Below are 13,154 nucleotides of genomic sequence, written 5' to 3'. Positions count from 1 at the left end.
ATTCTTTAACAAGTATTCGAATCCAATTGAAGGAAACTAAGGACTAAGATAAAACATAACATTCTTAAAACATTTAAACATAAAATTAGAAAGTTTGATTGGAAATGGTCCTAATTCTAAGTAAGTAATATAAACATATAAATGAAATTGGGAACTAACAAGCATCTTAAATATAGCATAGTAAAAGATAAAACTTAGTGCATTGCTTAATAAACAATGTTACAATAGTTTATTATATTTCAAAGGGTTTAATTCTATTAACGTGGACTTTAACTGATTTCGGATCACACAACAAAGTATAGTTTACTGGAGAATCCTTCGATAATATTTCAAATGGTCCAAGCCATGGCATTATCAATTTACGCATTTTTTCCCTTTTAAAGTTGTTTCATTTTTTAGGAGTACCAAATCTCCAACCTTGAACTCAATTTCTTTTGACTTTTTATCATAATAAATTTTGAAAGATGTCTTAGATGAGATTAAATTTTGTCTTGCAATATCTATGGCTGATTTTATTCTAAACTTAATTTCTTGTGCATAATCATCGAAAGTATAGGGATGAGATTGGGGTTTTGTAAGTGAGGAAGGTAGCTCAGGATTGTAGCCAAAAACTAGTCTAAAAGGACTGAAACCTGTTGATGTGTGTGGTGTTGTGTTATAAGTAAACAAGGCATAAGGCAGCCAATTGTCCCAATCTGACTGATCAATTTGAATAAAACTTCTTAGGTATTCTATTGATGTTCTGTGGGACCGTTCTAAAGCACCGTTCGATTCTGGGTGGTAGGATGTCGTTTGGAGTTTTTCAATTTTTAAATTTTACAAATAGCTTTAAAAAGTGTACTTAAAAATTGGTGTCCTGGTCAGTCAGGATTTTGAAAGGAATGCCATAATGACAAATTATTTCTTCTACGAATGCTCTAGCTAGGGTTGCGGATTCTTGGTTTCTTAAAGGTATTACCCTACTGAATTTAGTTAATAAGTCTTGGAAAGTGAGTATGTATTTATTTTCATTCGCAGTAATAGTTAGAGGTCCAACTATGTCTAATGCACATTTTTCAAATGGCTTTACAGGTGTATCTGCAATAACCATAGGGTATTTACATAGCCCTTTTTGCGTAGCTTGTTCCTTTGACAAACATTACAAGTTTTAACAAAATTTCTTAAATTTTTCTTTAATTTAGGCCACTGGTATTTGATAGATATACGTTTTAGCGTACGCTTATAACCCTGATGGCCTCCTATTGGTGTATTATGATATTCGTTTAAAATTCCTAATTTATCCTCTCGAGTAAGAAGATCTAATGGACGTTTGTAAATTAAAATTTTAATATTATAATTTTTAAATACATATTTAAACTTACTACGAATTTCACATTCATCAAGTTTGTCATCTGTCGCTAAAGTAGGTAATAATATTTTTTCTATATTATGTTCTACGCATAATTCCCTAAGCTTAATTAATGTCCTAAATATAATTTCTAAATTACTTATGTCTGGTTGCCTGAATTTAGTCACTAAATAAAATACAAAATCGCTATTATTATAATTAACATGTGTACATCTCTTACTTGTTTTCCCTGAGCTATTAATTCGTTAATCCTATTATAATGGCTCTTAAAGTTATTAAAAAATACGCTATCGCTATTAAAATTTTGAGGACTATCTATGCAAACGGATTTTTTATCTACAAACGAAAAATCTTCATTAAATTCTTTAACATTATCATTAATTACTATACTATTACTTAAACTGTCTTTAAAATTTTGGTAGGTATCGTCGCCCGTTATGTGATAAAACCTACTTAAGGCATCAGCATTCGTATTAGCTGATCCTTTTTTATACACTATTTCGTTCGTTCGTAATCATGTTCTTCTAACTGAATCTTTTAAATTCATTAGCCAAACTAACGGTTTGTGATCTGTAATTATATAAAATCGAACTCCATAAATATATGTTCTAAAATGCCTTACGGCCCACACGATTGCTAATAGTTCCTTTTCAATAGTCGAATAATTCTCTTCTGCCTTATTTAAAGTTCGACCATTGCGAATGTCCTTGGGACAAAATCGCCCCGAATGCTTTTCCGGAAGCATCTGTAGTAATATTGAAAGAAGCTTGAAAATTCGGATACTGTAATATAGGAGCAGTAGTCAAAAGATTTTTGAGAGTTATAAATGCAACCTGTTGAGCCGAAGACTAAATAAAATTAACATGTTTTTTTTAAAGTTTAGAATGAATCTACGATAGTATCCAGCTAAACCTAAGAATGACTTAATATCCTTTGAATTTCTTGGGATTGGGAAATTAATTACTGAATCTATTTTGATAGGATCGGGTTTGATACCAGTAGGTGTAATTATGTGACCTAAATAGTATACCTCCTTATAGAAAAAATTACATTTTTGCGGTTGTAAGCGCAAATTACTAGCTCGTAGCCTTTCTAAAACTTCGCATATCCGTTTGTAATGTTCCTCTAACGTATTGGAATAAATGACGATATCGTCCAAATAGACGAAACACTTGATTCCCTGCAAACCAGACAAAACGGAATTCATAAGGCGTTGGAATGTCGCAGGGGCATTCTTTAGACCATATGGCATACGTTTGTATTGAAAGAAGACTGAGTTGAAAGAGCTGTCTTCTGTGTGTCACTCTCATTCATTGGAATCTGGTGAAAACCAGAAGCCAAATCAAGAGTAGAAAAATACTTCGAATTCCCTAATTGATCGAAAATATCAGAGATATTCGGCAAGGGAAAGGAATCTCCAACAGTAACTTCATTCAACTTTCTGAAATCAACTACAAGTCGCCACTTCAATGTGCCAGAGTCAGATTTTTTGGGCACCGAGAGTAAAAGCGCATTCCACGGACTATTACTTGGCTCAATAATATCGTTATTTAACAAATCTGAAACTTGATTACTTATTTCTTTCTTATGACAATCTGGTAAACGGTAAGGTTTTATATTTATAGGTGGGACATGTAGAGGAGTATTAATATTATGTTCTACTGACGAAGTAAAAGGGAGCGTATCACCATCTACATAAGAAATATCATTATAACTTGAACAGATTCTATGTAAGTAATCACTTTCAGTCTCATTCAAAAGATCTGATTTTAGAAAATTGAAAATTTTTGGTATTCTGTCTGGATTGAAATTATTCGAAATTTGTCTATGATCTTCAAAAGAAGTGGAATTATCTAAAATTTTTGGTAAAACATTTATCTCGAAAATTGGAGTCTCTAACTCCACTTTACTATCGTTAGAATTGATGATATTAATTAAACAAGAATTATTTAGAGGTGATACTAATGTACTGGCTACAAAAATTCCTTTACTTATTTCTGATTTCTCAATCAAACCTACAAAATTTGAATTTGTATTTATACGCACTACCGTTTCAGAACGTGGATTTAAATTAACAGAACTTAATTTTAGAGGCATTTGCGTTTTATTACTAAATTTTACACTAGATTCTGCAATATTAATCGATCCACCAAACTCTTGTTAGAAATCCATACCTAATATTCCATCGCTTTTAATAGGTAAACTATCCCTAACTATATGAAAATTATGCTTAACTACGCAGTCCCCTAATCTAAATCTAAATTGAGCCTTACCAATAGTAGTAACATCTGTACCTGATACTCCAGTTAATCTTAACTTATCTTCAAATTTATCTTTAATATCTACATCATCTATTACCTTGTAAATCTTAACTAAGCTAATTTCTGCACCCGTGTCTACTAATAAATTAATTCTACTATCCACAATATCTGGAGACTAAGTTTATGAATGCTAAATTACTGATCTTTTTTCTAAACATGATAAATGAGCTTCTTTATAAGCACTTGCCTTACTAGTACCAGGTTCTGGTTGTTTTGTCTTATCTACTACATTAATTTTAGATTTATTCTGCTCAACGTGTATACGCTTTCTACAATGCCTAATTATATGTCCTATCTTCTTACAATAATTACATGATATTTCTGGTTCAATAAATTATGGACCCTGTTTCGGCACAAAGGTATAAGGACGTGAAATTTCTGGTGCTTTAAAATTAAAAGAATTGGCTAAAGCTTCTTCCTCTTTAGCCGCCTCTGCAGCTTCTTTGAAAGTTTGAAGATTCTTAGATTTTACTAAATATTTTAATGTTGGGTGAAGCTCTTCTTAAAAAACGTGTAAAGCTTGATTATGTAAAAGCTCATTACAATAGTCACTAGCAGCCGGATTTTTACTTCGCTTTACGGTAGCATCAATTAAATCTATAAGAATTTTTTCTAGTCTTAATTCAAAATCTCGTACACTTTCACGAGAGCCTTGTTTGCATTGATCGAACTGAACTTGTAAGGATGACACAGATTTTCGCTCTAAGTATAAATTCTGAAGGGTGGACTGAAGGTCCTCAAAACTAGAATTTTTTTTATATTGGACAGCCTGTAAAGGTTGACCCTATAACTTTACGTGCGTAATGTAGTTTTATAAATTAGTGTTATTACTTTCTTCAATTTGCTCAAAAACAAAGGAACACGTTCTTAAAAATGTTGGAAGCTGTGATGGATCGCTTCCATCAAAACACTTAATCATTGATCTAGCTTCAGAAAGGGACAAGTAAGCCATTGTATGGTTTCTATCGACACAGAGAGGAATGGAAGGGTGTGAACTGTGAATTGGTAACGGATGAGTACACAAGAAATATTGATTTGATTACTAAAAATTGAGTCTAAAAGGTTAAGAGAAATTGGGTTACCTTCCACATGAAATTCCAAACGTTGATCAAAAATTGAGTCGTACGATCTGCTGAATACTCTCTGTTGTGGTAGTCCGAAACCAGTAGTAGCCCTTCTGCTGTCTGACATATATTCTGATATATCAGTCTGAGATATATATATATATATATATATATATATATATATATATATCCCTAAATTACACAAAAAGATTAGTACTGCAAATTCTTAAATCTTATATAATCTAAAACAAAATTTCAAACTATAAAGATACAAAATTCAATTTTGTGAAAATACTACTTAGCCAATAAATTCTTAAATTTCAATATAAAATTATATATAAATTTGATATGAAACCTCGTAATTTAAATTCTAAAATTTATAATTTCTATAGTTCTGTAATTTATATTCTAAAATTTTCTGTAATTCTGTAATTTATATTCTAAAATTTTTAAAATTCTGTAATTTATATTCTAAAAATTTCTAAAATTCTGTAATTTAATTCTAAAAATTCTATTCTGTAAATATTCTAAAATTCTGTAAATTATATTCTAAAATTTCCTGAATTTATAATATCTAAAATTTTCTGTAAATTTTTATTCTAAAATTTTCTGTAATTTAAAATATCTAAAATTTTCTGCATAATATCTAAACTTTGGATCTAAAATTTTCTAATTTTTTTTAAAATTAAGAAAGGTTGAGGAAGGATTTCGCCTGAACGACATCTCCGATTTTGGCCGGCCGCGTAAATGCCTCCGATACAATTTTTTTTCCCCAAGAGGATTTTATCTCCCTATCCGTTAAAATTATTAGGACTTCATAGCGCGGGATTAATACTCTCTTAGAAATTTTTATCTTTATAAACTGTATTGAATTTAATACTTCCTTAGCTTTATGCCAAAATTTTATATGCTGTGATTGATTAGAAACAGCACAACGAAATAATTTACCTCGTACTGGCAATTTAGTCAATCCATTCACGCTCTCAAATAAACAGTCCATTAAAATAAAAAATTCTCCAGTTCCAAATGTTGTAGAACTTCCATTTGCTTCCAAGTAACCGGAGTTCTGTAAACAATCCTCATTGCGTTGGGAAAAAACTTGAGCTGCCAGGCTGAAATTCATCCGCTTCATCTTATTTTAATCGAGATGATGTTCAGTTAATGAAGAACATTTCCGGAACAATCTGCAATTTGCATCATAGTCATAATAGTTTACAATATCTTACCAGGAAGGCTCATATTCCTTCTCGTCTAAGTATGTAAACTTTACTTTTATATTTTGCAAAATTATTGCGCATGCATTTTAATAAATGCGGAGGGTCAAACAACGGAATTATTTCGTGCCCATCAATTTCAAAACTCACTTCGTTCCAGTCTCTAGTTTTATAATCGTGTTCGGTGTCTTTCAATAACATATTAATAGCTTTACAGTTTGCGGAGTATTGGTCGCAAACTGTGGCTAAATTTTTAAATCAATACTAAATATTTTTCGAGAGATATCAACAATGAGACTGGTCAGAATATATTCTGACGGCTTAACATTTTCAGTGCAGCGTGCCTTGGCACCGGGTTTGTGTTACAATTCTTAGAATTACGCAGCCTCTGGCCTGTGTCCTTCGCACAAGGGTTCATTCTTATACCTAAATACTTCCTGTATGAACACTGTATCCAGTAATTTTAAGTTAGTCTAGACAATGCAGCGGAACAGTCCACAAGTATATTCAATCACCGCTGTATTTGTAATAGTTTGAAGATATTAATATAGATTTATACCAATCACAGTGGTTTTATTCAGTAATATTCAAAATTGGAAAGGTTATCGTCAGATAACAATTATTTATTTACAGTCCGCTTTTTATATTAATTACTGATGGTAGCCAGCCCAACCATTGGTCATCTTCGAGCCGTATATTAAGTTTGTTATAAACTCAACTAGTGCCCGGTTAGTGCTTTGTATAGTGAATACCGGTAAATTAATAGAACTTTGTACGGATTACTTACTGATATAGATTCTGTGTTTGTGTTAAATTCTGATTGGTGGTGCGTTATGAGCACGTAATTTGCACGTATCGCGATAAACTGTGATAAAATTTAATAAGTGCACGTGTTTTCCCGCCAATTGATTCTACGTGGTTGTTTTTGTGATCTAATATCCGAGACGGTGGTGCATTTTTTGAAACCAGAGAGCTGACTTCAATCTTTTGGTGTTTCATCTGAAGCAGCTTATATTTTCCTGGACATCCGGCACACCAGATCAATTTTCTGATAGATCAGTAACTGAAATTATCTTCGATTAATATTGAGACTCAATATTTTGGTAACTTGGTATTCGCATCCAGAGTGCTGACTTCATCTCTTTAGAAAGGAACCAGCTCATACTTTCCTGGACAGCGTGCTAACCAGGCCAATCCAATACCAGGAACATTCAGATGAATCCAGAGTGCTGACTTTGAGGACCTCCCTGAAGAGCAGCTCATACTTTCCTGGACCAACTTCACGACTACGGTTGTAATCGTTCTTTATTAATTTATATTCACTGATTATTATTTGTTATTGGCATTTTTAACTAATACTTGTTAGTAAAGGCTTTGTATTTAATTATATTTAGCGCTACAGATTTTTAGATTTCTGTTATAATTCATCGATTGTTATTATTTCATTGTATATTATAAGCATTCTGAAACAATCATATTTATAAATTTGTAACAGTTAACGCGTCAGGTATTAGATATTTTATTTAACAAAGTATTAAATCATTGTAAACTATAATCAGTCAGATTTTAGATAACCTAAAATGGCAGAATTGAAAAAACTTTTAAGAAAATGCGCAAACATTAAAGATTACTTTGAGAATTTATTGAATACAAATTTTAATGATGAACCAATTAATTTGTTAGAAAATGTAAAAAAACGTCTTGATGCAAAATTTTTAGAATTCGAAAAAATATGGGATAAATTAGATGACTATTCAGATGATTATTCAGATAAGACGTCAGTGATTCAAACATTATATGAAAACGTATCGTACAAAATTGACAGATTAATAGCGGAATCATCTAATCTACCAAAACTTAAAGCAACTTCCGAAGCGCAAATAAAACTGCCCAATATACATATCCCGCAATTTGACGGCTCTTATAAAGATTGGACGGGATTTAAGGACTTATTTGTATCAACAATTAATAACAATAAATCTTTAACCGATGTCCAAAAATTTTATTATTTAAAGGGACACCTTATCGGGGATGCCGCTGAGGCTATTAATAATTTGCAACTAAGCGACGCAAATTACAAAGTAGCGTGGGATACATTAACAAGTAAATTTGAAAATAAATGTGTCATAACTTATACATATTTACAGCAATTTATTGATTTTCCGAAACTTTCAAACATAACTAAGGACACATTAAAGACATTCATTAATTCCGCTCAGCAAATTATTAATTCCCTCAAAGCTTTGGACATTGGTGTTGATAACTGGGATACCTTACTGACATTTTTACTATTGAATAAACTGGATTTCTCTATGCGACTTAAATTCAATTCTAATAGAGCGCACAAAAATCTGCCGACCCTTACAGAATTATTTACTTTTCTTGAACAAAGTCGGGCGGCATTAGAAATTTCTTACGGTCTTGAATCGCAAGCGAGTAATAAAAATATAATTGTAAAAAAGCGCACATTTTTTTCTAAAGAAGAAATTAGTTCTAAATCATGTCCGTTATGTAAGGATAATCATGTCATTAATAATTGTGCAAAATTTTTAAGTATGACGGTAGACGACAGATTAATATTTATATCGCAAAACAATATGTGTACAAATTGCCTCCGAAAGGGACACATTCAGAAAAGGTGTTTCGTGCGGTTTCATTGTAAAAATTGCCCCAAACGTCATAACACTCTATTACATTCGGAGAAAGAAAATGAACCTAGCGACACATCTAATGTAGATAAACCTGGAACTTCGACTGCTACAGCATCGCATGTTATGCACACCAACATAGATTTTAATTGCACTATTTTGCCTACTGTTACTTTAATTATTCGAGATGTAAACAACAAAACTCTTAAAATACGAGCCTTATTAGATTCGGGTTCAGAAGTTAGTATCATAACGAAAAATCTTGCTAATAAACTCGGTTTTAAATTACATAGCTCAAATTTACTTTTAAGTGGCGTTGACGGCGCATCAGTTCGATCCAGTAATTTTATTTATTGCACAATTTCAAATAGTAGTGGCAGTTTTCAGAAAAAATCAAAATTTGTCGTCCTAAATAAAATATCAAATTATTTGCCGTCACAGTACATAGAGAGATCTAGTTTTTCTTTACCAAAAAATGTATATTTATCAGATCAAAATTTTAATAAGCCAGACGAAGTCGAGTTGTTAATCGGTGTCGACATATTTTTTGAAATTCTGTTAAATGAGAAAATTATGCTTGGAAAAGATAAACCAGTGTTACAAAATACAGTTTTCGGTTGGGCTGTAGCTGGAAACTTCGGAAATAATTCTGGTCCAGTTGATAACTTAACGGCTTCTATTAATCACGTCCACCTAACAAACTCTATAGCTAGGTTTTGGGAAATCGATGAGGTAAATGACAGTTATTCGTTATCAAGCGACGATGAAATTTGCGAACGTCATTTTTTGGAAAATGTTTCTAGAGATATTGATGGAAGTTATGTGGTTGCTTTGCCTTTAAAGCCCAGTGCTGATGTAAATCTTGGTTTATCATTACAGCAAGCTAAACGTCGATTTTTGCATTTAGAAGCTCGCTTCAAAAGAAATAGTATTTTAAAAAAACAGTACTCTGATTTTATCAACGAATACATCGCATTAGGTCACGCAGCTGTAACAAATTTTGATCACTCCGGTATGCATTATTATCTACCACACCATGCGGTATTTAAAAGGGATTCTGACAAGATCCGCGTAGTTTTCGATGCTTCTGCCGTAACTTCAACCGGAAATTCTTTAAATGACGTACTTTATACGGGTCCAAAGTTGCAGCAAAGTATTTTCGAGATTTTGATCAAATTTAGATGTTACAAATTTGTGTTCACAGCTGATATAGTTAAAATGTTTCGCCAAATTCGAGTTAGAAAAGAAGACCAAGATTTACAACGCATATTGTGGCGCGAAGGTCCAAACGAAACCTTAAAATGTTTGAAATTAACAACTGTCACATATGGAACTGCCTGCGCTCCATACTTGGCAATACGATGCTTGCACAAACTAATCTGCGATGAAGGTTCGGCTTATCCACTCGCTTGCGCAGCGCTGCGTAACGATTGTTACGTGGACGATTTAATAACGGGTTCCGAAACTTTAGAGCAATCGGTTAGATTAAGGGACGAATTAATAGCATTATTTTCCAAAGCAAATATGTCTCTCCATAAATGGGCTGCAAATGATGATAAAATTTTAAAATTTACATCGTTGGAAAATGAGCATTCTGAAATGTTTGATATAACGGATGATAAGTCTTCCGTAAAGGCATTGGGACTTTGTTGGAACCGCGTTTCAGATTCATTCGAAATCCGTACCAATGAAATTATTATCGAAACAAAATTAACTAAACGAAAAATTTTATCATCAATTGCAAAAATTTTTGACCCACTTGGTTTGATTTCCCCTTTTGTGGTAATTGCAAAAATAATGATGCAAGATTTATGGCAATTGAAAATTAGTTGGGACGATATAATCACAGACAAGTCAATACTTACTCGTTGGACGCAATTTGTAAGCGATATTACTATTCTAAATGACATAAAAATACCACGTCCTTTATTTTTACGAAGCGAAATTTGTCACTTACAATTACATGGTTTTTGTGATGCTTCGATAAAGGCATATGGCGCTTGCATATATGTGCGCACAGTATATCAAAATCAACATACTTCTGTCAATTTACTATGTTCCAAATCTCGAGTCGCACCGATCAAACATGTTACACTTCCCCGTCTTGAACTTTGCTCTACACTATTATTAGTTAGGTTATATAATTCTATATGCAAGATTTTTAAACATAGGGTTCATGACATATTTTTCTGGAGTGATTCAAGTATTGCACTCACTTGGATTAATACTTCCCCATCAAAACTTAAGTCTTTTGTTGGAAATAGGGTTTCCGAAATACAAAAGTGTACAAATGTAACTTGGCGACATGTTCCATCGGCCGATAATCCTGCTGACCTTATTTCACGCGGCGTCACTGGTGTTAAACTACGCGATTGCCACCTTTGGTGGTGTGGACCTCAATGGTTAAAATCAAATATAAATCTTTGGCCAGAAATATTTAATGTTAATGAAACTGCCAATTTGCCTGAGCAGGAACTTATTCGTAATACCCTTTTGTGCACTCCTTTATTAAACGAAATCTTCACAAAATTTTCCAATTTTAATAAATTACAGCGTGTTGTTGCTTTTTGCTTAAGATTCATTAATAATAGTAAGATATCTCGCATACAAAGAATGGTCGGACCACTAACAATTGAAGAATTAAATTTCGTTTCAAATCATCAAAGAATGGCCGGACCACTAACAATTGAAGAATTAAATTTCGCTTCAAATCAAATTATTCGCAAAATCCAATTAGAAAATTTCAAAACGCTGATAGATAAACTTCAGAACAGAGTCCTAAACGTGTCGATTGACAAGCATTTACTTGAGCTCAATCCCTTTCTTGATGAGCAAAATATTTTACGAGTGGGCGGGCGACTGGAGAAGGCAAATATATCATATGATCAAAAATTTCCCATCATACTTCCCGCAAAAAATCACGTGACAGATTTGATATTGTTACAGGAACATCAACGCTTGTTGCATGCCGGTGTGCAAACCGTTCTCGCAAATATTCGACTTCGTTTCTGGCCTATTAATGCCCGAAATAGAATCAAACAAATAATTAAAAATTGTGTTCGATGTTACCGGCATGATAATCGTAATATGCAGCAGATAATGGGAAATCTCCCAAAAGAAAGGGTGAACATATCCAGACCTTTTCTAACTACGGGGATAGATTATGCCGGTCCATTTACACTTCGAGTGAGTAAGGTACGGAAAGCACAGCGAAGCAAAGCATACATCGCGTTATTTATTTGTTTTTGTACAAAAGCTATTCACTTAGAATTAGTAACTAGCTTGACGACTGAAGCTTTTATGGCGGCTTTGAAGCGGTTCATTTCTCGCAGGGGTAAATGCAACACAATTTTTTCCGATAATGGCACAAATTTTATTGGAGCGCGTCATGAGTTGCATCAACTTTATAAGTTATTCAAAAGTGATAAAATTAGATCAGAATTGGTAGATGCTGCATCTATCGAGGGGATAGCTTGGAAATTTAGTCCACCTCATGCTCCTCATTTTGGAGGTTTGTGGGAAAGCGCGGTTAAACTCGCAAAACATCACATTCGCAGAGTTATTGGGAGTTCTTGTCTAACCTACGAGGAATTTACTACCGTTTTAACTCAAATAGAGGCAGTTTTAAATTCTCGTCCAATCACTGGCGTCTATGAAAATCCATCTGAACCCACGTTTTTTAACACCCGGACACTTTCTGATAGGCGACGCGTTAACTGCTTTTCCTGAACCAGCACTTGTAGATATAAATATTAACAGACTTTCATTATGGCAAAATCTAACAAGATTAAGAGATATGTTTTGGAAAAAATGGTCTATAGATTATTTAAGTTTGTTACAAAAACGATACAAATGGCAATTAGAAACACCTAATATTAAAATAAATGACGTAGTGTTATTAAAGGAGGATAACTTGCCACCTCTAAATTGGTTATTAGGGCGTATCACAAACGTAAATCCCGGTACTGATGGTAAAGTACGCGTAGTAACCGTAAAAACCAAAGCTGGAATTTATGTGCGGCCTATAACAAGAATATGTCCACTACCAAATGGAGATTTTAATTGATAATTTTACTTAATTATGTTATTTTTATTACTTTTATTAAATATGTTATTGTTAAATTCTTATCAATTATGTTAATTAAGAAATCTAGGATTAAGATAGGATTTATTTGGCTTTATTTAAAAAAAAAATATATTTTCAATAGTATCAATATACCATGAAACTTTATACTAATACTAAGCTTTGTTTAGAAATATTTCGTACATATATACAGTAACTATAGGAAATAATATGTAGAATAAATTTAATTTTTTCGGGGCGCAATATGGTCAGAATATATTCTGACGGCTTAACATTTTCAGTGCAGCGTGCCTTGGCACCGGGTTTGTGTTACAATTCTTAGAATTACGCAGCCTCTGGCCTGTGTCCTTCGCACAAGGGTTCATTCTTATACCTAAATACTTCCTGTATGAACACTGTATCCAGTAATTTTAAGTTAGTCTAGACAATGCAGCGGAACAGTCCACAAGTATATTCAATCACCGCTGTATTTGTA

General features: G+C 32.8%; 1 protein-coding gene across 1 annotated transcript; it reads left to right on the top strand.

Moving 5' to 3' along the window:
• Window positions 1-8,544: 8,544 nt before the first annotated feature.
• On the top strand, window positions 8,545-12,661 carry LOC113380723. The gene is made up of 3 exons (XM_026619857.1): window positions 8,545-8,935; window positions 9,086-12,106; window positions 12,489-12,661. The coding sequence occupies exons 1-3, from the start codon at window positions 8,545-8,547 to the stop codon at window positions 12,659-12,661; spliced, it is 3,585 nt and encodes a 1,194-aa protein (XP_026475642.1).
• Window positions 12,662-13,154: the final 493 nt, after the last annotated feature.

This window comes from Ctenocephalides felis, unplaced genomic scaffold (genome assembly GCF_003426905.1).
Source record: "Ctenocephalides felis isolate EL2017-DRISC unplaced genomic scaffold, ASM342690v1 CF-g0.4_SCAFFOLD_02346, whole genome shotgun sequence".
Classification (NCBI taxonomy): Eukaryota; Metazoa; Arthropoda; class Insecta; order Siphonaptera; family Pulicidae; genus Ctenocephalides; species Ctenocephalides felis.
Note: the sequence above shows the minus strand (reverse complement) of the source record. Positions and strands in the feature narration are given on the sequence as shown.

Bases quoted from the DNA above. Each gene is read 5' to 3' on its own strand.
- LOC113380723 (XM_026619857.1), top strand. From the start codon at position 8,545: ATGTGTACAAATTGCCTCCGAAAGGGACACATTCAGAAAAGGTGTTTC. The intron at 8,936-9,085 runs GTAATTTTATTT...TATATTTATCAG, and splicing joins CGGCGCATCAGTTCGATCCA to ATCAAAATTTTAATAAGCCA. The intron at 12,107-12,488 runs GTTTGTGGGAAA...TAAATGACGTAG, and splicing joins TCATGCTCCTCATTTTGGAG to TGTTATTAAAGGAGGATAAC.